The sequence below is a fragment of the Notothenia rossii genome (genome assembly GCF_949606895.1).
Source record: "Notothenia rossii genome assembly, chromosome: 3".
NCBI lineage: Eukaryota > Metazoa > Chordata > Actinopteri > Perciformes > Nototheniidae > Notothenia > Notothenia rossii.
In genome coordinates, this window is record NC_136901.1 from 93,189,057 (window position 1) to 93,209,513 (window position 20,457).

Genomic DNA, 20,457 nt, shown 5'->3' on the forward strand with positions numbered 1-20,457 from the left:
TGGCCAATTCCAGGCTACAAGAAATTCTTCCTAAAGCACTCCCTACAAAGTTGCTAACATTGAGCCCCCTGTCATGGTTTCACCTACAAGTCTGACATTTGGTATGTATATGAAGCATGGTGAGATGCACAAAAAAGCCTCTTGGAAAAATATTGTAAACCCAACAGGAAGTCCGTTATTTGTAATTGAGTGTGATTTCCTTCATGTATTTTGTCAATTTGCAGGCAACGTACTTTAACAAACGCCTCTTCCAGATTGAATCGGATCGACCTCATACCCTATTTTCTAAGTACCATCTTAAGTCCTTGAGGATCACTTGCGCAGACTAACATTTTAGGTTATTTGACACCGAGGGAAGTTTTCAATTCTTCCCTCTATGTTATCTCACGGCCAGAGGGGCTCGATAGGCATCTGCTAAAAATGCCTGATCATATCTGCATGAGAAGGTCCTTGCTGTGACACAACAACATTCCCTCATCTGCCGACAAAATGAGGGTCAGTTATACATGAATAGGGCCACAAGAAAAATATGGTGCCTCGAGCTATTTGAATATATCACATGTACATATTGCGACTGGAAGGGGATTGCGCTGGATTAGAGTTGAAAAAATAATGTATTGCAATTTATTTTGACTGACGTTAGAGAAGTGGATCATTTGTGCATCATTACTCTAATCATGAGAACAGAATCTATTCAAAGTATTTAATAGAAAATGTACCACATGTATGTCTGTAGAATAGTTGTAGGCCTCTTCTCTTAAGCTACATATTTAAAATGGTATTAACACATTTTTGACTTACAAATATTGTGCCTCGAGCCATTTGAATATTTCACGTGCACATCACACTGGAAGGAGATTTTGCTGGATTAAAGTTGAAAAAAGTCAAAATAAAACGTTAACACAATGTTTTTTCCAGCCTTATCAAAAGGTTAGATATGTCTCGAGAGAAGGAGGAGGAGGGGGAGGAACTAGAAGAGGTTTATCTGACAGCTAAAGGCCATCACTGATTATTACTGAGTTACGCTGAGGGACCACACAGAGAGTAAAACGCTGCACGATTATCAACGCCACGCCTGATTGATTGAACAGCTGCCGGAGTCATACTGACATTTCAGAGGAGAGTATTGAAGGTGTTTTACTCTACTGTGATTAACCTATAGTCGCTGTGGTTAGGGAAAGAGTAAATGCTATTCAGATATATTCGATGCATGATGGGAAAAGTGCAATGATGAGTTTGAGGGATAAGGTTTTTCAGATAGTCTGTGTTTTTGTTTTAATAATTCATGGCATTTAAACTGTGTTTTTACGACACAACATGTGGACTTTGCTAGCCATGATGTTCTGCTTCCTTAAGGATGTATTCATCTTAAGCTTCCGTCCTCCAGGGCGCTTCCACATCCTCTTATTAACAATGTTTTTATAATTACAGTACATTGTAGTGCACTTCTAACCAAAGGATATTTAATAATAATTCTAATTTAAATTATGAGAGCCACACATTAGCCCAAAGCTGGCTAGATAGCTCGAATTAGCTAGCTAGATTATTAGATATATCTAATGTAAACCAGCTATCTAGGTAAACAGATAGAGAACTGAAGCAAGCTTGAAAAGTAGATAGCTAACATTAGCAAGCACGCTTATTAGATAGATACTGTAGGTAAAGTTTGCTAGTCAGTTGCTAACATTTGCTAGCTTGCTAGATAGTTAGCGTTTGCTAGCTAAATAGCACACTGACAGATACATTGAATTATGTCTATAGGTTAAAGTGAACCTATCATGCTATATTTTAATAATATATTGTAGGGCCATACCGATATAAAACATGTCTGTGAAGTTTTTTTTTCAAAATACCAAAAAGATCCTGCATTTTAGCCATGCCTCATTTCGCTCTATTTGCTCTATTCCAGCCCTTTTTTCACAAGGGCTGATTCTGTGGCAAATGAGCTGCAGCTGACCACGCCCCCCTGCAAAGGAGGGGGGCGTGGCACGAGCGTCATGTTACCATGCTGTTACCATGCTGTTACTATGCTGTTACCATGCTGTTACCATGCCACGGCAACCTCTCATTCCCCTGATAGGTGGAGAGTTGCCCATATAGGCGGAGCTCCCCGTTTCTGACTTCAGAGATATTTCAAATCTGGATCAGTCTGTATCAGATCCGTTGCAGCCCCGTTTTTAGAGATTTGGGTACGGAGGAAAATAGAGAGGGTTGTGTTCTCTGACACTTGGTGAGTTCCCTGACACAAAGGGGACACATATTCATGTAGAAAAGACGTACAAAAGTGCATTTTGCATGATAGGTCCCCTTTAACTTGTGTTTCTAAATGTCAGCAACGTGGACCTTTGTCTCTTCTGGCAGTGAGAGTTATTATAAACTATAAACACATGAGCTTTAGTATAGTCACACCGGCCGTTTAGACGTAGAGATTGAAAGATTATAAAACCTATAGGCTACTATTTGCTATAGTTAGTTTACTGTTTCTGTTCTGATTTTATGTAAAGCTTCTTTGAGCATTAGGGAAAGCGCTATAAAAAATCCCATGTATTATTATTATTATTATTATTGTTATTATTAACACAGTGTACTGCCAGATTCCTGAGGATATTTCGGACTCAATGCTTCACGACTGAATCTAACACAGAAATGTCAGGGCTGCAGAGAACCTGCTGGGCTCTGGCCCGGATCGAGCTTGGCACGGTGAACTGAACAGGAGGAACCTCAGCCTCTCTCTGCCCCCGCAGGCAGGAAGCAGCCCGGCAAACTACCACGTGTTTTCCTACGAGGCTCGTCGAAAACGTCCAGGGATTATTTCCACTTTTACTGAAAACATTGAAACACATTTTATTTTTCCTGTTGTTTTTGAGTCAAATTAACCGAAATTAAGTGTTTTTATGTCGGAATAAGGGGGTATTTCATACAGTTGCCACACAAATAACAACAAACACTTGAATGATAAGTATCTGTTGCTGCTATTACATCGTGAATCCTGACAAAACTTTGACATATAACAGTCTTTGATGAACTTATGTCAATTTAAGTCAAAATACTTCATTTTTGTTGGCTTTTTAACTCAACACTAAGGTTTCACTTAGTGTAAATTAGGTTTAATAACCATATAATCAATACAAATACGTAAAACGTGTGGTAGAATGAAGTCATTGTTGGTGATTTTGGTGGGGATTTTTATTATATGCTATTCAAAGCAGGACAAGATTTTAACATTTGAGGCTAACACAAGGGAGCTGATGGTCCTTCTTCTTCCTTGAGTTAAGCTTATCCGGTTTTATGAATCTTTTTATGTCGGAATAAAGGGTTATTTCATATAATTGCTACACAAATAATTTTAAAATGCGATCACTACTTGTATGTTGAGCATCTGGTGTCATTATGTGCTGCTCTTCAATCCTGAACCCTGACGAAGCTTTGATCACATTCCAGTCTGTGATCAAAATAAGTCTAAATAATTTAAATGTGTTACCGTGTGTTAATGAGTTGATATGAAGTCTTCTTTAGTAATGATGTTTACGATAAGAGTAATAAGTCAAAGCATAATGAGAGTTTGGAACGGTAAGACAAAGGTTGTTCCTCATGTATAGAAAGGTTAGAGAGGAAGACGAGGGAGGAGGAAGAGGAAGAGGAGGAAGAGGAGGGATGGCCAGTTGTCCCTCCTGTGGAGATCTGGCCGGTGATGAGAGGAGGAGCGCTGCTGATTTATCATCGGAAAAAAAACATCCCGCTGATACACCGACACCGAGACCTTTTATTCCTCTTCCTCCTCCTCCTCCTCTTCCTCCTCTTCCTCCTCCTCCTTCTCCTCCTTTCTCCTCTATATTCCTCCATCACTAAGCTTCTTCGTTGGCAGGTTTTTTTATTTAATCTGTTTATGTTTAGTCTATCCGTCCGTCCTCTGAACATATCTGAAATCCTGTGTGTGTGTGTGTGTGTGTGTGTGTGTGTGTGTGTGTGTGTGTGTGTGTGTGTGTGTGTGTGTGTGTGTGTGTGTGTGTGTGTGTGTGCGTGTGTGTGTGTGTGTGTGTGTGTGTGTGTGTGTGTGTGTGTGTGCGTGTGTGTGTGTGTGTGTGTGTGTGTGTGTGTGTGTGTGTGTGTGTGTGTTTGCTCCTGTGTGTGTGATTGTTCCTGTGTGTGTGTGTGTGTGTGTGTGTGTGTGTGTGTGTGTGTGTGTGTGTGTGTGTGTGTGTGTGTGTGTGTTTGCTCCTGTGTGTGTGATTGTTCCTGTGTGTGTGTGTGTGTGCGTGCGTGCGTGCGCGCGTGCGTGCGTGCGTGCGTGCGTGCGTGCGTGTGTGTGTGTGTGCGTGCGTGCGTGCGTGCGTGTGTGTGTGTGCGTGCGTGCGTGCGTGTGTGTTTGCGCCCCCTCACCTATGATGTCGAACCACTTCAGGCGGTGCGCCCCCTCCGTCATGATGATGCCCACCATGTGAGTGACAGGCTCCGTTTCCATGACGGCGAAGGTGAAGAGGGGCTCGTCGAATGTGATTGGCTCGTGGGAGGGAGGAGGCGGGGCTACCCACTCGATGTCGAGCCTGGCCGTGGACGAGCGGGACGGACTGCCCTGATCCGTCGCTTTGATCTGGAAATTAAATCAGCATTTTAATGACTGTTAGTGTTTACACAAATTATTTTTATTTATTTCTGTTTATTATTATTTATCACAAATACGAAAGTACAAATACATATATCGAGGGGGCGGCTGAGAATTGTTTTTCAAGCTTTAGCGGACAGGATAAAGAACATGGACCCACCGTCAGGATGCTGTAGTTTCCCGGCCAGAAATCCCCGCGTGCCGTCACTCCTCCGGTCAGCGAGTCGATCTCAAACCGGTCGTCTTTATCGCCCGTCAGCGAGTACGTCACCGCGGCGTTCAATCCCTCGTCGTCGTCACGGGCGACCATCCGGCACACTTCCTGTCCGCCCCCCCGCTGTTCGGGCAGCTTCACGTGCACCAGTTTGTCCGTGAACTTTGGTCGGTTGTCGTTGGCGTCGAGGACTCGGATCACAACGGTTGCCGTGGAGCGGAGAGACGGAGAGCCGTTATCTGACACCATGACCTGAGGAATGAGGGTATTATTTTAAAGCTGTGTTTGCAATAAAAAACAACACTTTAAAAAAATTAGGTTTAACTTTAAATCATTGATATTAAACATTTATTTTTAATTTTCTTTGATTTTAAGCCTTGCAAAACGTATTTATTCTATTGTTTGTGTTTACCTGTTTGTTCCACATTTGCTTATTTCATTTTTATTTTTTTCAAACATTGAGAAATGTAAATGCTTTTTTTTCATATACATTTTTTCTTACCTCGATAATGTGTTCTGGCTTATCCTCCCGATCCAAAGCTGAGTGAGTGCTGATAATTCCTGCACACACACACAAACACACGCACACACACACACACACACACACACACACACACACACACACACACACGATGAAAAATAAAAAAACATCTGTTATTGTCTGTGAGTCTCAGTCCTGGGAAGTGAGAAAGCTAATTGCACCTAAACAAACAAACAAACACAAAAACAAAGACAGTTCTCAGAGTGCTGCTGTTATTGTAGGTGTGTGTGTGTGTGTGTGTGTGTGTGTGTGTGTGTGTGTGTGTGTGTGTGTGTGTGTGTGTGTGTGTGTGTGTGTGTGTGTGTGTGTGTGTGTGTGTCAGAACAGTAGCAGGGCTGAGTAAACACACTGTGGTTTGTAGATGTTGTTTCTGCTGTTGTTGTTGCTTGTATGGGTTTGTTATAAGTTCTCTTTCACATTTAAGTGCTTCATTATTATTATATATGCACCACTATTAAAGTGCAGCAGCTGTTGGCCGTCCAATCACAGAGCAGCTGTAATAAATCATGTGATACGAGCTGATAATAAAACCAGAAATAAAACAGGCTGATCTGGCGGTTTGTTGAATCAGCGTTGTGTCTGGACCGCTAACAGTGTGTGTTTCTGCTTCAGTGAAGGATGTGGCTCAGCAGGTTTCACACACACACACACACTCACACACACACACACACACACACACACACACACACACACACACACACACACACACATTTGGCTGCGAGGTCTTTGTTTTTTGGGATGCTGTTTCTGACTCCTCGCCTCAGGACTACCGTTTAACGAGCCATGGTTATTTATGTGTAAACACATTTGTTATGTCTTCTACTTCTGGAGGGAACACAGGGATGTTAGCCTTTGAAGACCATTTACATGCACTAAAACCGGAACCAGAATACCTTTATCCGTCCAAAATAAAAGAGCCAAAGACAGCTAACCAAGAAGCATGCATAAAAAACATTACAGATACAGAAATGATCTATAGCTCTATATGTAAAGACTGGTATTTCCTGCGTGATCACACCTCTGGTTTATTGGCTTTCAATGGCAACATTTTTGTCTATAAGGGAGTGTCTGTATTTAGGGTACACTTTCATAGACGTATTGAAGGCGCTGAAGTTAACTTTCATATTGTTGCGTGACTACGAAGCCTGCGTGACAGCATGCTGGGAAATGTTGTGTATATTACAAATTCAGTGGAAATAATCTGTTGACAGAAACAAGACAAATAACAAGATGAGCCGCAGGCAGTCAGCTTCTGTTCGGCTGCAGGCCAGGTGTGCACAGGTGTGTGGGAGTGGGAACGACTCCAATATACATTCTTCCGTGCTCTGTTCATTCTCACTACTAAATTATTACAGCGAAAGCAAAGAGACAAAGAGAAATCTACACTGAGTAAAGTTTGGAGAAGCAGATATGTGTTCAGTAGCTCACTTTCCATTAGCAGCGATGCTCCCTTTACTGTGTGTAACTGAATCCGTATCACTCCCATTTCCCTCCAGCCTGTTCGTCTCTCGTTCAGATTCACATTACTTCATTACTCATTCAATTTATATTAAATGGAAATGTGTCTTTTGCACGGGCAAATAAAATAACACTCACTATCACACATTACACACAGAGAAATGTGGATCTTAAAGACTAACAGTGACATTTTGAGTATATCCAGAAGTGAAATAAGTACTCTGATCTTGTGCTTGAGTAAAAGTAGAAGTACTCAGATCTTGTAAAAGTAGAAGTACTCAGATATTGTACTTGAGTAAAAGTAGAAGTACACAGATCTTGTAAAAGTAGAAGTACTCAGATCTTGTACTTGAGTAAAAGTAGAAGTACACAGATCTTGTAAAAGTAGAAGTACTCAGATCTTGTACTTGAGTAAAAGTAGAAGTAGTCAGATCTTGTGCTTGAGTAAAAGTAGAACTACTCAGAGCTTGTACTTCAGTAAAAGTAGAAGTACTCAGAGCTTGTACTTCAGTAAAAGTACTCAGAGCTTGTACTTGAGTAAAAGTAGAAGTACTCAGATCTTGTCCTTGAGTAAAAGTAGAAGTACTCAGATCTTGTGCTTCAGTAAAAGTAGAAGTACTCAGATCTTGTACTTCAGTAAAAGTAGAAGTACTCAGATCTTGTACTTGAGTAAAAGTAGAAGTACTCAGATCTTGTACTTCAGTAAAAGTAGAAGTACTCAGATCTTGTACTTGAGTAAAAGTAGAAGTACTCAGATCTTGTACTTGAGTAAAAGTAGAAGTACTCAGGTCTTGTACTTGAGTAAAAGTAGAAGTACTCAGATCTTGTACTTGAGTAAAAGTAGAAGTACTCAGATCTTGTACTTCAGTAAAAGTAGAAGTACTCAGATCTTGTACTTGAGTAAAAGTAGAAGTACCAGAGTGTAGAAATCTGCAGGTCCGCTGCAACTCTGACTATTTTTTAATCCAGGCTGAAGACTTTTCTTCTTGCCGCTCCTTTTAATTGAACTATTCACATCTCACACGGCACTGTATTTTTTCAATGTTTAGTTTATTTTCTTTGCTCTTTAATGACTGTTTTTAAATGCGTTTTTTTTTACTCCTTTCATTTTTGTAAAGCACTTTGAATTGCCTTGAGTTGAAAGGTGCTATAAATAAACCTGCCTTGCCTTGAGAAAAGAGCGATGTAAAAGTACAAGTACCTCAAAATTGTACTTAAGTACAGTACTTAGTTACTTTACACCTATGAGTTCATCTAATCTATTCTAAAACATTTAATATTCTTTACAGTCAGGTGTTCAGCTATGTGTTACAAGGAGAGGAAATGAATGACATTTAAAGATAAAATTGTTATTCTAAGACATAAAGTTCACCCTGGTTTTTGTTTGTAGTTTTTGTTGAGTATCTATATGTCTAAGTTCACTTGTGATATTTGGGTAGAAAAGACTGATGTGTTTATGGGTCGGGAGGGGGTTTGGGAGCTTTTCCCTGCAGTGAAAGGGTCGTTCAGCCCCTTTACGACAGAGCAAACAGACCCTGCTGTGATCATTAGGACAGGTGGGGCTCATTAGAAAGTGTGCTTTTGTCATCAGAGCAGAGGAATCAGCGCTAAAAGCCGGGACGCCTGTTTTCACTCAGGGCGGCAGTAAAAAAACATGTGGAGGTAAACAGAGCTGTGTGACATGTCCAGACCTGGTGTGTCTGTTTCCTTTCCCTCTAAATCCACCACCACTTGGCTATAGAGAGGTGCAGTAGTGACAGATTGTTGTAGGCCAACCCATGACAGAAAGCCAATGGGATTTGTCCATTGGATTTTTCCATGTATCAAACAAACGTTTACGATACCTACACGTTTAGTTCAGCATGATAATCTCCACTTTATGATTTTTGAAGTGAAAAGCTAACGTTAGGCTATAATGACTTCACGTCACCACCGCTAGGCTAAAGGTGGCTAATGTTGGGCTATAAAGGAACTACAGCACGGTCACATGACTTCACGTCACCACCGCTAAGCTAAAGGAGGCTAATGTTGGGCTATAAAGGAACTACAGCACGGTCACATGACTTCACGTCACCACCGCTAAGCTAAAGGTGGCTAATGTTGGGCTATAAAGGAACTACAGCACGGTCACATGACTTCACGTCACCACCGCTAAGCAGCTAATGTTGGGCCTTATTTCAGGATAAAAACCAAAAACACATTCTGAAAACCATTGACCTGCAGAACAGGGGACAGAAAGTTTTAAAATTCTAAATGACATCCAGGTTTTAAGATTCTAAAGACTTCCAACAAAATAAAGATGGAAAGTGGCTGTTGTTGTTGATCAGAGTGGTGCAGGAAAGTTTAATCACTGAGCCCTGTCAAAACCACACTAGCATACATATTTTAAACGATGTGGGATTTCTGAGGAACAAGTCATTAATCTTAATAAGTGAAGGAAACATTTTAAGATTGCAAGGAGCGATCCAAACTCACTCGGGAACGTTTAGACGGGGAATTTGCTTTCTTGAACTAAGAAAAAAAAACGACTTCTCCAATAATAAATCTATGCAAATGAAGTAGTGTTTGTAAACAAGCCACTGACAAAAGCAGCAATTAATCACTAATTGCAGGAGTCAATACACTGGGCGTCAACGTGCTCCTAATTATCAGATCTCATTATCTGATCTGGGATGGAAGACACAGTGCCTCGTCTGCCTGAATAACTAGCAAAGCTATCTGATCTTTGCAGCCATTCTGAGGGGACACACTTTCTCAAGGTCTGATCAATAATGGAAACTTAAAAGGCTGTGCAAAATGTCTCCAAAGTCAGAGTCTAGACACAAACTTTCTCCGGTGAAAATGAAGCCAAAGACACTTGAGCTTGAGTTGAAAATGTTCTCAAATAAAAGTTCAGTCATCCCAAAGTTATAAAGGAGGAAAGCAAAAATAAGGATACAGCTATTAGTTATTCCATCTTTCCATAGAGTGGTGTATTTGTCGTAGGCTGAACCGGAAGTTGTAAGAAGTCCCTCGACAAAAAGCAATGGGATTTTTCCATTGGATTTTTCATTATTGGATAAAATAATCTCTATGGCAAACACATGTGATACTTACACGTTTTGTTAAGCACGATAAGAAGAACAACACTTTAAAATGTCTTCAGCTTGTGTTAACCACAGACCTTATTTCAGGCTAACAACCAAAAACACATTCAGAAAACCATTGACTTCTAGACCAGTCTGCAGGAAGTGATGACATGCTGACTCATGTCCTGGTTTTAGGACTCATTACTGCACAACTCAAATATATTATTAACAATCTCAGTTTTAAAAGCTGGTTTTGGACTGGTATCAGGTTACTATTGTTATTGAGTTATTCGTAGGTTTGTTTCAGTTCATGTTATAAGGGCTTGAGCAAACAAACGAGTTCTTTATGAAGCTGGTTTTGTTTCATGTTTTACAGGAAAGGGACAAATACAAACTGTTTCCAAAAAGTTGCAACACGTTTGTCTAAACTGTCATTTACTATCTGATAACCCTAACCGGGAATTTATCACCCCCCCTACACACACACACACACACACACACACACACACACACACACACACACACACACACACACACACACACACACACACACACACACACGTCACTATTAAGCTGCTTTGGAAATGTGTGCACTCTCATTTGCACAATGCATCATCTTTTGTATATATATCCTGCTTACTTTGAGTAAACGGTTATTTTGTGTTTTTTTGTTATTATTAAGTGTTCTTGTATTTTAATGTGTGTTTTTTTTAAACCTCGGGACTTTGGGAAACAGTATTTCGATCTTTCTGTGTGTTCAAACATATTTTGAGATTGACAATAAAGTTGACTTTGACTCATCTTTAAGTTAAAGGCGACTAATGTTGTGCAATGGAGGAGCCACAGCATGAAGGGTAATTCAAGTAATTTTCTCCAACAGCTGGTCACAAACAGTAAGATATTGGTGCATTTGTTGAGGAGCACATTTGGTTTTGCAGCAGTGGTTTTAATCGTTTCGGGGCAAAAAATAATAAAAGAGTAAGAAGATATTTGATTTGGTTTTCTGTCTGTCTTTTGTGAATTGTTGGATTCCAGAAAAATGCATAATATTGGACAACTAATACTTCAAGTTCTCTGTTTGTGGCTTATAAACATTACGTATAAAAAATAGCAGAATACCACACAATAATGTAATATATTTGGGATCTTAAAGGCGGACATATGAGGTATTTGTTCTGGCAAAATGCTAACAAACTGGCCACATTCCTAATTTGCCCGGCCTCGCCATTATCTTGAAAAAACACAATGAGATACGTTGATTTTGGATCATTTTGGTGATTTGGCGCACCCTCATCACCTGCAGAGACCTGTTCTTGAAGTCAAAAAACAACTTGTTCGTAGCTCAAATTAAAACACATCGGACCGAATTCGATTTTTGTTTTTTTCCGTCGCTCAGCTCACATCCTTCCTTGGTAAAAATGTCTTTATCAGCTAATTCTTTAAGGTTGAATCAGACGGGATAATGTGTAAACGCTTCAGGAGGGTGAAAGATTAGTCAGAATCCTGCAGAAACCCATGAGTCACTTCATCCTGTTTGGGCACGAGAGGTTTCTACACCAGTCCCCGAACAGCACGTTAGCAAAGGTGGCTTCATTTGTGAAAATAAGACAAGGTGGGTCATGTTCTGAAGATCAAGTCTCAACAGCATTTTACGTAATTAAAGGAAACACAATCTCTCTCATTTACATCACAAGTAAACGCTGCTATCAAAGTTGTATTTGATCTCGGATTATTTCAAAAGACAGTTAGATTATTTGTGTTTGGTTGTCAAAATAAACTCCTCAAATGGATTTTGCACCACAAGTGTGAATTCCCTTCTGATTTTAATTACATGGCCTAAAGCATTTCGCCACTTTACTCAACACTACAATTCTGCATGGATTTGCACCCATTCCCATGTTCTCGCTGGTCAGACACAGATAAAATCCCTGGATTGGAGACCGGAGAATGCATTAACTGCCAATAGTTTAGCTCTTCACCAACGCTAAGCTAAAGGCGGCTAATGTTGGGCTATAAAGGAACTACAGCACGGTCACATGACTTCACGCCACCACCGCTAAGCTAAAGGAGACTAATGTTGGGCTATAAAGGAACTACAGCACGGTCACATGACTTCACGTCACCACCGCTAAGCTAAAGGTGGCTAATGTTGGGCTATAAAGGAACTACAGCACGGTCACATGACTTCACGTCACCACCGCTAAGCTAAAGGTGGCTAATGTTGGGCTATAAAGGAACTACAGCACGGTCACATGACTTCACGTCACCACCGCTAAGCTAAAGGCGGCTAATGTTGTGCTATAAAGGAACTACAGCACGGTCACATGAATTCACGTCACCACCGCTAAGCTAAAGGTGGCTAATGTTGGGCTATAAAGGAACTACAGCACGGTCACATGACTTCACGTCACCACCGCTAAGCTAAAGGCGGCTAATGCTGGGCTATAAAGGAACTACAGCACGGTCACATGACTTCACGTCACCACCGCTAAGCTAAAGGTGGCTAATGTTGGGCTATAAAGGAACTACAGCACGGTCACATGACTTCACGTCACCACCGCTAAGCTAAAGGAGGCTAATGTTGGGCTATAAAGGAACTACAGCACGGTCACATGACCTCACGTCACCACCGCTAAGCTAAAGGAGGCTAATGTTGGGCTATAAAGGAACTACAGCACGGTCACATGACTTCACGTCACCACCGCTAAGCTAAAGGAGGCTAATGTTGGGCTATAAAGGAACTACAGCACGGTCACATGACTTCACGTCACCACCGCTAAGCTAAAGGAGGCTAATGTTGGGCGTGATGATGTTTAGTCGTCTCATTTAGACTCTTGTTAGTAACCTCCATGGGGCATTTGGTGACAGATTTTATGTCGTAGAACAAACCTTTAAAATCTCTTCAGCTTGTGTCAAACATTTTTGGGTTGGTATCGGTATCAGGGGACAATTGTTATTGGGTCATTCGTAGGTGGGAGAGAGTTGTTTCAGTTCATCCCAGACATGTTATAATGGGTTGGTTTTATGTCATGTGATTACAGGAAAGAGGACAAATACAAACTGTTTCCAAAAAGTTGTAACATGTTTGTCTAAACTGTCTTTATATGCTGATAAGTTAAGAATGTATCTTCATTTACCACAAAGGGGCCAAGCCCAAACCATGAACAACAGCCAAAAACCTAAATCTACACAAGAGCGTGTTTGGGGTTGTCCACATTCCTTTGGCTTTATAATATCTTTTAGGAGTTTCTGTGTAATTACAGCACTTCTTTTAGAGCTAATGATACTACAATCTTATTTTAATCATAGTTGTTGCAGTTTCTTTGTACTCCACTGATTCTCTGTTGTAATGTGTTGTTTGTTTGGGTAAGGGTTACACCGGTGTTGTGTTATTTTAAACTACCATGTACGGTGTGTTAGGGTTAGGGTTAGGGTTAAGGCCATTATCATCTCAAAAAGACCCACTAACTTTTGGAAGGAGATCCAATTGGAGAATGAACAATAAAGCAGCATTTCTCTATGAATCTGTGTCTTCAACATATCAATTACCTCAGTAAAAACAACTCTTGACATTAGGATAATCGTCAGTCTGAACAGAACACAATCGCCCTCTTCAACGAAACACATTTGTCATCCTGAGCTTGAATGCATTCCTCGTGAATCACAAATACACCTTCTTCAGCACAAAAACAGCTTGATTTAAAGTGCCACTATCCGGCAGTGAGACATCTCTCCATTACTCTGTGATCCTTGGGCATACTGGCCTTTAGGGTGTGGATAAACACCGGAGCTACCTGGAGATTACGTGGAGAGGACAGGGCTTGTAGGGACTTGTAGAGCTAATGCTACGCTGATTTGCCTGAACATCAAAGTTAAAACTGTCAAATATGAACATGCATGTACCTGAGGGGGGGGGGGTTCAAGCCTCTTCTAAACAAGACACTTGAAGTTTCTCTCCAAAAATCCCTTTAGTCTGCACATGAGTGGCTTTGTGAATGACCTCTGACAGAGTTTCTCATTATGAAGTTTCATTTCTAGCTTTGTCCCATCTGTGACACGCCCCGGGTTCTGCATGGCTTGCTTTGCTCAGACTTGCAACAGTGCATTAGGACATATCAGTCAATTCCCAGCCACCCTTAGTGGGTTATAACTCGCTGTGGGGGTTTTACAGCTGCAGTTATACACCTCAATCAAAGTGTAAATCTACCTCAGGGACATGGCGACCAATTCAGGTATGTTCGAAGCAATTTGTGAAAGCACCGAGGCCATGTGAATGTTTTATAATCACACGGGGAGATTGAATCCAAATGTAAATCACTCACATGGAGCAGGTTGCCTATATTTCTGTCCAATCTGCTTATAAAATAGAAAGATGACATGTTGCAGGCTGATCCAATTACAGTTCAAATCCCAGAGAGACTGTATATCTGCCAGCCCGTAAAACATCATGACATCTTTCAGGGCCATGCTGAATGTTTAAATATCTACACCTACTGTCACAAAGCAAGGCCTAGTTCATGTGTACATGTCATGGGTTTTTCCTCATTTGTTCTTAGAAACAATGTCTACAATTGCAGGACATGTCTCTTAGTGTGACACCTTATATAGGAGATAGAGGTGCATACTTTGACAGAGTTTATACAAATCTTAAATCTGGAAGTAGAATTACCCCCCACTGGTTGCATGCTAATCCATTTGTGTAAAATGTAATCACTCATTAGACATTTGTGTACAATTGTCATATCTGCCACCTGAATTAATACAAAAATATGTTTTTGCAACACCATACCTTTGACTATGAAGTTAATTTAGATATTTGTGCAACATTTGATGAAATTCTCTTGAGGCTTTCGTGAGATGTTGTGTTTGAAGGGTTGTATAGGACGGAAACAAGTGCATTTACAAGGAAAGCTTTGTGCTTCAATGGCAGCATGTCTTGTGATGGTGTGTGAGCTGAGTGTGTTGGTTTATTTGACTGTACAGCACTTTGGTCTGGAGGTTTTAAAGTGTAACTGTATTGTATTGTATTCCCAGCCTTTGTAGACCATGCACACAAACCTACAGAACACACTACAGAGGAGGGGAAACCCCAAAAAGCAGAACAGAACCTCTATCAATTACCTGTTTTGGGATCCACATCGAAGTACGTCCGGTGAGACTCCAGCATCTGGAAGGAAAGCTTCCCCTCCGAGGAAGTGTCCACGTCTTTGGCCGACACCTGGACGACGGATTTGACCGTGTTCACGTTCTCCGGGACAGACGCGAAATAGACCGGCTGAGAAAGTTCTGGAGCGTTGTCGTTAACGTCCAGGACCTCCAGGTAGACGTGAGTCCAAGAGACAAGAGGCTCTGTTCCCAGATCAGTGACGTAAACAGAGAGCCAGTAGTGAGGCATCATCTCACGGTCCAATGTCTCTGTGGTCCGGATCACACCTGAGACACGAGAAAAGTGGAATTAGGATTAACGGTTCAGAAGAATCGCTCATTAGCTACAGTGTAGATAGGACAATGAAAAACTTAGGTCACAGGCTCCGTATTTAATTTAGTCTTAATTTACATTATTTACATTATTTAATTTCATATTCTGTTCTTGTACATATCATATTCTATTTACATGTATACTTTTTGCACTACTTTTTATTTAGTACTTATGGCCTGTGGAATAAAACTGTCCCTGAGTCTGGTGGTTTTAGACCTGATACTGCGGTACCTTCACTTGTTCGAAACCGGCTGATGTGCCTCAGGAATTAATCCCTCATTAATTTTATGTTTTGTAACTGTCACCAACTTTAAGGTATTTTCAATCATCGAGTCTAAATTTGGATTGGTGCCCAAAGGCTCAGAAGCACGACACATTTCTGTTGCCATAACTAATTTAAAACTTCTTTAGTGTAGAAGAAGCTTGGTGCCACAGGTTAGTTATGAAACGCCAGGGGTCTGAAAGCAAGGGAAGTCGACTTTCCTTCACATAGTTTTGATCAAAAGCAGTTTTAATTTCAGATGACCTGAGGCAGAGCTAAACATGATGGCAACATAGGAAAAGAGATATATTCCAGAGTGTTCCAATATGACAGAAAACTCTATCTGCCCTGATTTTATCTGAGCTTAAGTGCAGCAGCAGGCTAAAGGAATGCAGAGCGATGTGTTCAGAGGTTGCAGGGTATCCTCTGCAAAGGATACGCTGATGGAAAAATACACAAACCGCCAGAGGAGATGTCATGTTGCACAACTACATGAGGAAATGTATGGCTGTAAAAAAAATTCTGAAGACGTGGTGTAGCCATGTCGCTCACAAAAATGTTACTTGGTGAAGTTTTCTAGCTGGATCCTTCACTCTAACAATGCAAAACACAATTTGAGATGTAGAAAATACATAATGTTCACAATGAAAGGTCATTCTGGACCAACAAGGTCCATCAGTACATGTGTCTTGTGTATTCAATCATAGCACAGACATAGTAGATACATTTAGTTGACCAGTCATGGCTAAGCTTTTTAAGGCAAATTGGCCAACTGCTGTTTTCCAGGTAATTTCAATCTTAAATATCTGGCAAACATGGAAGTATGCGTAAGAGCGTTAGGGCCACATGTGTTGTTATTTTTCTTCTTTACTTCCTTGTAAAACGCTTCCAGGAAAAAAAAACTTTATAAATAAAATGTATTATTATTATTATTATTATGTTAAAAAAAAATTGGATCATACCAAAAGTGATTTTTTTTTTAGAGGTTTGGAAAACAAATCTGAATTCTATTTTTCGGACATAAATTAAAATAGCTCATTACTAATTATATATTCTTTTAAACTGAGAAATCTGAGATAAAGTGAAAATTCTCATTTGAATTATATTTTCAGATAAAAAAATAAAATAAAATGTTTTACCTTGAATTCTGACTTTTTCTCAAAATTCTGACTTTTTTCTTCTAATTCTCAGATTTTAAAATAAATTATTTTTACATAATTCTGACTTTTAATCTGACAACAAACAAAACAAAATTATTAGCTATATTTTGTATTAAAATCAGACAAATAAGGGCAAATTAGTCAAACATGGTTTAGGATATAAAAGGATATTTTAATTTATATTAATTCTAACTAATAACTTGTTCAAACTTGATTTGTGTTCAATGGAGAGCCATTCTAAAGATAAACACAAACAAATATCGTCCCATTTTTGCTTTACCACTGACAAATCCAACCAACAGCTACAAAAAGGGCAAAATCACAATGACTTGTACCTGTTTCCTCATCAATGGTGAACACTCCAAGACCAGAGCCTTCATGGATGTGGTATCGAACGACTCCATCTCTGCCCGGGTCTTTATCTGAGGCTGTAAGCATCACCACGGATGTCCCCACAGCTGCATCCTCCATCACTCCGGCTTCATACACAAACTCAGAGAACACAGGCCTGTTCAGGTTCTCGTTCACATCCAGAACCTGAATCTCCACGAAGCATGAGGAGGAAAGAGATCGAGGGAGTCCGTGATCAACAGCTCGAACCGTGAGGTTGTAAATCGGACGCCTCTCAAAGTCCAGCTCCCTCTCAAGGATCAGAGCCCCTGTGGAGGCGTCAAGATGGAAGATACCACCCTCAGTATTCTTGAGATTATAGGTGACGATTCCACCGCTGCCCAAATCCAAGTCAACACCCTCAACCCAGACGAGGAGGGTGCCAACGGGAACATCCTCTGGGACTTTTATCTTGTAAACCTTGGGTACAAACTTGGGTGGGTTGTCATTAATGTCCTGCAAAACCACCACAAGGTCAATCATGGAGAACAACTGAGGTCCAGGTTTCGCTTGATCTTTAGCTTCGATCCTGAGGTCGTGCCTGGGTGAAGTTTCTCGATCCAACGCACCCGTTACCGTCACCTCGCCGGTCAATTCGTCAATCCTGAACATGTCAGTGGACGTCAGTAAGGAGTATTCGACATTCCCGCTTGTATCTACGTCAGGATCAATAGCTTGAGCTGTAAAGATAATGGAGTCTTGCTCTGTGTTTTCAGGCACACGTATCACATATCTCGGCTGATCAAAAACCGGAGGATTGTCGTTGACATCCATGACGTTCACGGCAATGAACTTCCACGCAGATGTTTGCGGTATTCCCAGATCATAAACAGTGACGTTCAAAATGTAGAACTCCTTACTCTCTCTGTCTAATGAGCAAACTAACTGAAGATCACCCGAGAATACATCAATAGAGAAACACCCATCTTCATTCCCGCTAGATATGGCGTACACCAGCTTACTGTTGAACCCAGTGTCAGTGTCTGTTGCCTTGAACTGAATAATGGAGGTATTCAGCGGGTGGTCCTCAATGAGATCGATTGAACCCGGGATGCTTGAGTCAAACTTTGGAGAGTGTCGGTTGGTGATGTGAACATCAGAAAAGATTTCTTCCTCTTGACTGGTTAAAATGGGTTTGATGTACTCAATCAGTTTATCAGTCAGCTGTTTGAAAATGCCAGTTTCCTGACAAACGAGCGTTGCTTCATCGCCTCTGTTCGTTACAGTCACCCTGACGAGTGAAGCTTCGGAGGAATGCTTTCCATCCGTGGCTACAACTCTCAAATCGAACGAAGATGCTCGCAGGGGGATCGGTTGTTTCAGGGTGATTGATCCTGACACCGGGTTGATAGAAAAAACTTGGAGTTCATTCCCTGACTCGATGACGTACCTCAGCTGCTGCAGTTCATCTACATCAATGGCTGACAGCTCGGCGATCGTGTGTCCAAGGGGTAAATCTTGCGGTACAGTTGTGTTGCATCCAACTCTCTCAAATAAAGGCATGTTGTCGTTCATGTTGTTCAGGGTTATCGTCACGGGGCATTCGCTGACCTGACTGAAGGGTTTTCCGCTATCTGACGCCCAAACCCTCAGATGGTACCGCCTTTTCATCAGCTCGTAGTCTAAATGTTCGGAGGTGGAGATGACGCCTGTGAACGGGTCTATGATGAAAGGTAAGGGGCCTAGACTCGCCATAGTGTAAGTCACAAAGCCGTTTTTACCTTTATCTTTGTCTATGGCAACTACTTTCACAACAGTGCTTCCAACAGGGGCGTTTTCATCCAGCGTGGCCTGATAGGAGGTGTGTGCGAACTGTGGGCAGTTGTCATTTTCATCGATAATCTCAACCACTATGTGAGTCTCAGCCTCGCCGTGATTGGCCACAACATCGAACTCATATCGATCCTTTCTCTCATAGTCGAATGTCTCTGTTGTTATGATGATTCCTGTTTTGGGATTTATTTTAAATTTAGTACTGTCCGGATTATTCTTGATACTGAATGTGACATTATAAGCTACTGTGATGACTGACACTTTAACCACGTGAGATTTAGGGGGTGAAAACTCACTCAGAGGGACGATGTAGGTGTCCTCTAAAAATACCAGGGGCGTGTAATGATAGGCAGGAATGTGGATGTGTGCAGCTGGAGAGAGTAAACTAGGGAAGCTCCTGTCTTTGGCTTGAAGGGACATATTCAGCCCAAAAGGACTCTGAGACCAGTTAATCCTCTTAGTAGAGATCACTTGGAAGTCAGTGCCCTGCACACCTAAAGGGATTACCTCAAAACCCTTGTGGGGATCTCCTCCAACAACAATCAGGGATTCAACCGGCTTAGCTCCCGCCTCTACGTGGACATTGATAGTTATTTTGCCGTCTGTAGACACTGTGGGTTTGGGGGTCTGGGTGATGACTGGAGAACTCATTGCCATCTTTTGTACATTTATTGTAACTCTGGCAACATTACCAAATTTTTTAACCCCAGATATCTTCTTTGTCCTGTCCTCTGCTAACACTGTGAGGTCGTACCTGTCTGTTCGGGTGTGATTTAGCTTCCTGACAAGACTGACAGTTCCTGTGAAGGGGTCGACGACAAAAGGGTGAGCTCTGCTGGTGAAAGAGTAGTAAAAGTGAGCGTTGCTGCCGATATCAGCATCTGTAGCACTAACTCTCACCACACTTGACTGAAGTGGACTGTCCTCCCTGATAGCATGGTTGTACGAGGCAGGATAGAAAAGAGGCTTAAGGTCGTTGGTGTCAAGCACCTGGACAAACACCTTCGTCTTCGCCTGGAAGTCAAAAGCATTTTCGGTGGCCGCCACTGTGAGAGTGTACGAGTCTCTGACCTCCCTGTTGAGCTGTGCTGAGTTACTGCTGCGTGTTTTGATCCTGAGGAAGCAGAAATCTCCAACTGTAACCTCCTCTGCTTGGAAAAGTCTGTCGTCATCACCTGAGACAATGTTATATTTGATTTCCCAGAACACATCAGTCACTTCAATGCCCATTTTCACCGGCGTCTCAACGTACGTCCGTGGCGCAGAGTTCTCAAAGATGGAGGCGTTGTAGAGATGATGTGTGAACCTTAGCGGCAAGCTGTCTTTGCCTTTTCCCATAACCCCCTGAGACCTCGCTGAGTGTAGGAGCACTGATGCCAAAGCAAGAAGAGTTGTTCCTAAAGATGCCATCTTTGGTACCTTCATGACAATCCTCGGACCTGAGAAAGGAAAGAAAGGAAAAGACAAATTAACGTCAGGTAATGTAGGACACAATCAGGCCATGAGTGG

At 41.4% G+C, this 20,457-nt stretch overlaps 1 protein-coding gene across 1 annotated transcript in view; it reads right to left on the reverse strand.

Annotated features, from left to right (window-relative positions):
* LOC307033081 (protocadherin Fat 1-like) overlaps positions 1-20,457 on the reverse strand; it is a 70,566-nt gene that overhangs the window by 33,820 nt on the left and 16,289 nt on the right. The window contains exons 2-6 of the mRNA XM_079671350.1: positions 17,121-20,387; positions 15,006-15,317; positions 5,320-5,378; positions 4,764-5,069; positions 4,355-4,591 (exon numbers count right to left, since the gene is read on the reverse strand). Of these exons, the coding sequence (XP_079527476.1) occupies positions 4,355-4,591; positions 4,764-5,069; positions 5,320-5,378; positions 15,006-15,317; positions 17,121-20,373 (4,167 nt within the window). The 5' untranslated portion in view covers positions 20,374-20,387. The remainder of the gene's footprint in view (positions 1-4,354; positions 4,592-4,763; positions 5,070-5,319; positions 5,379-15,005; positions 15,318-17,120; positions 20,388-20,457) is intronic.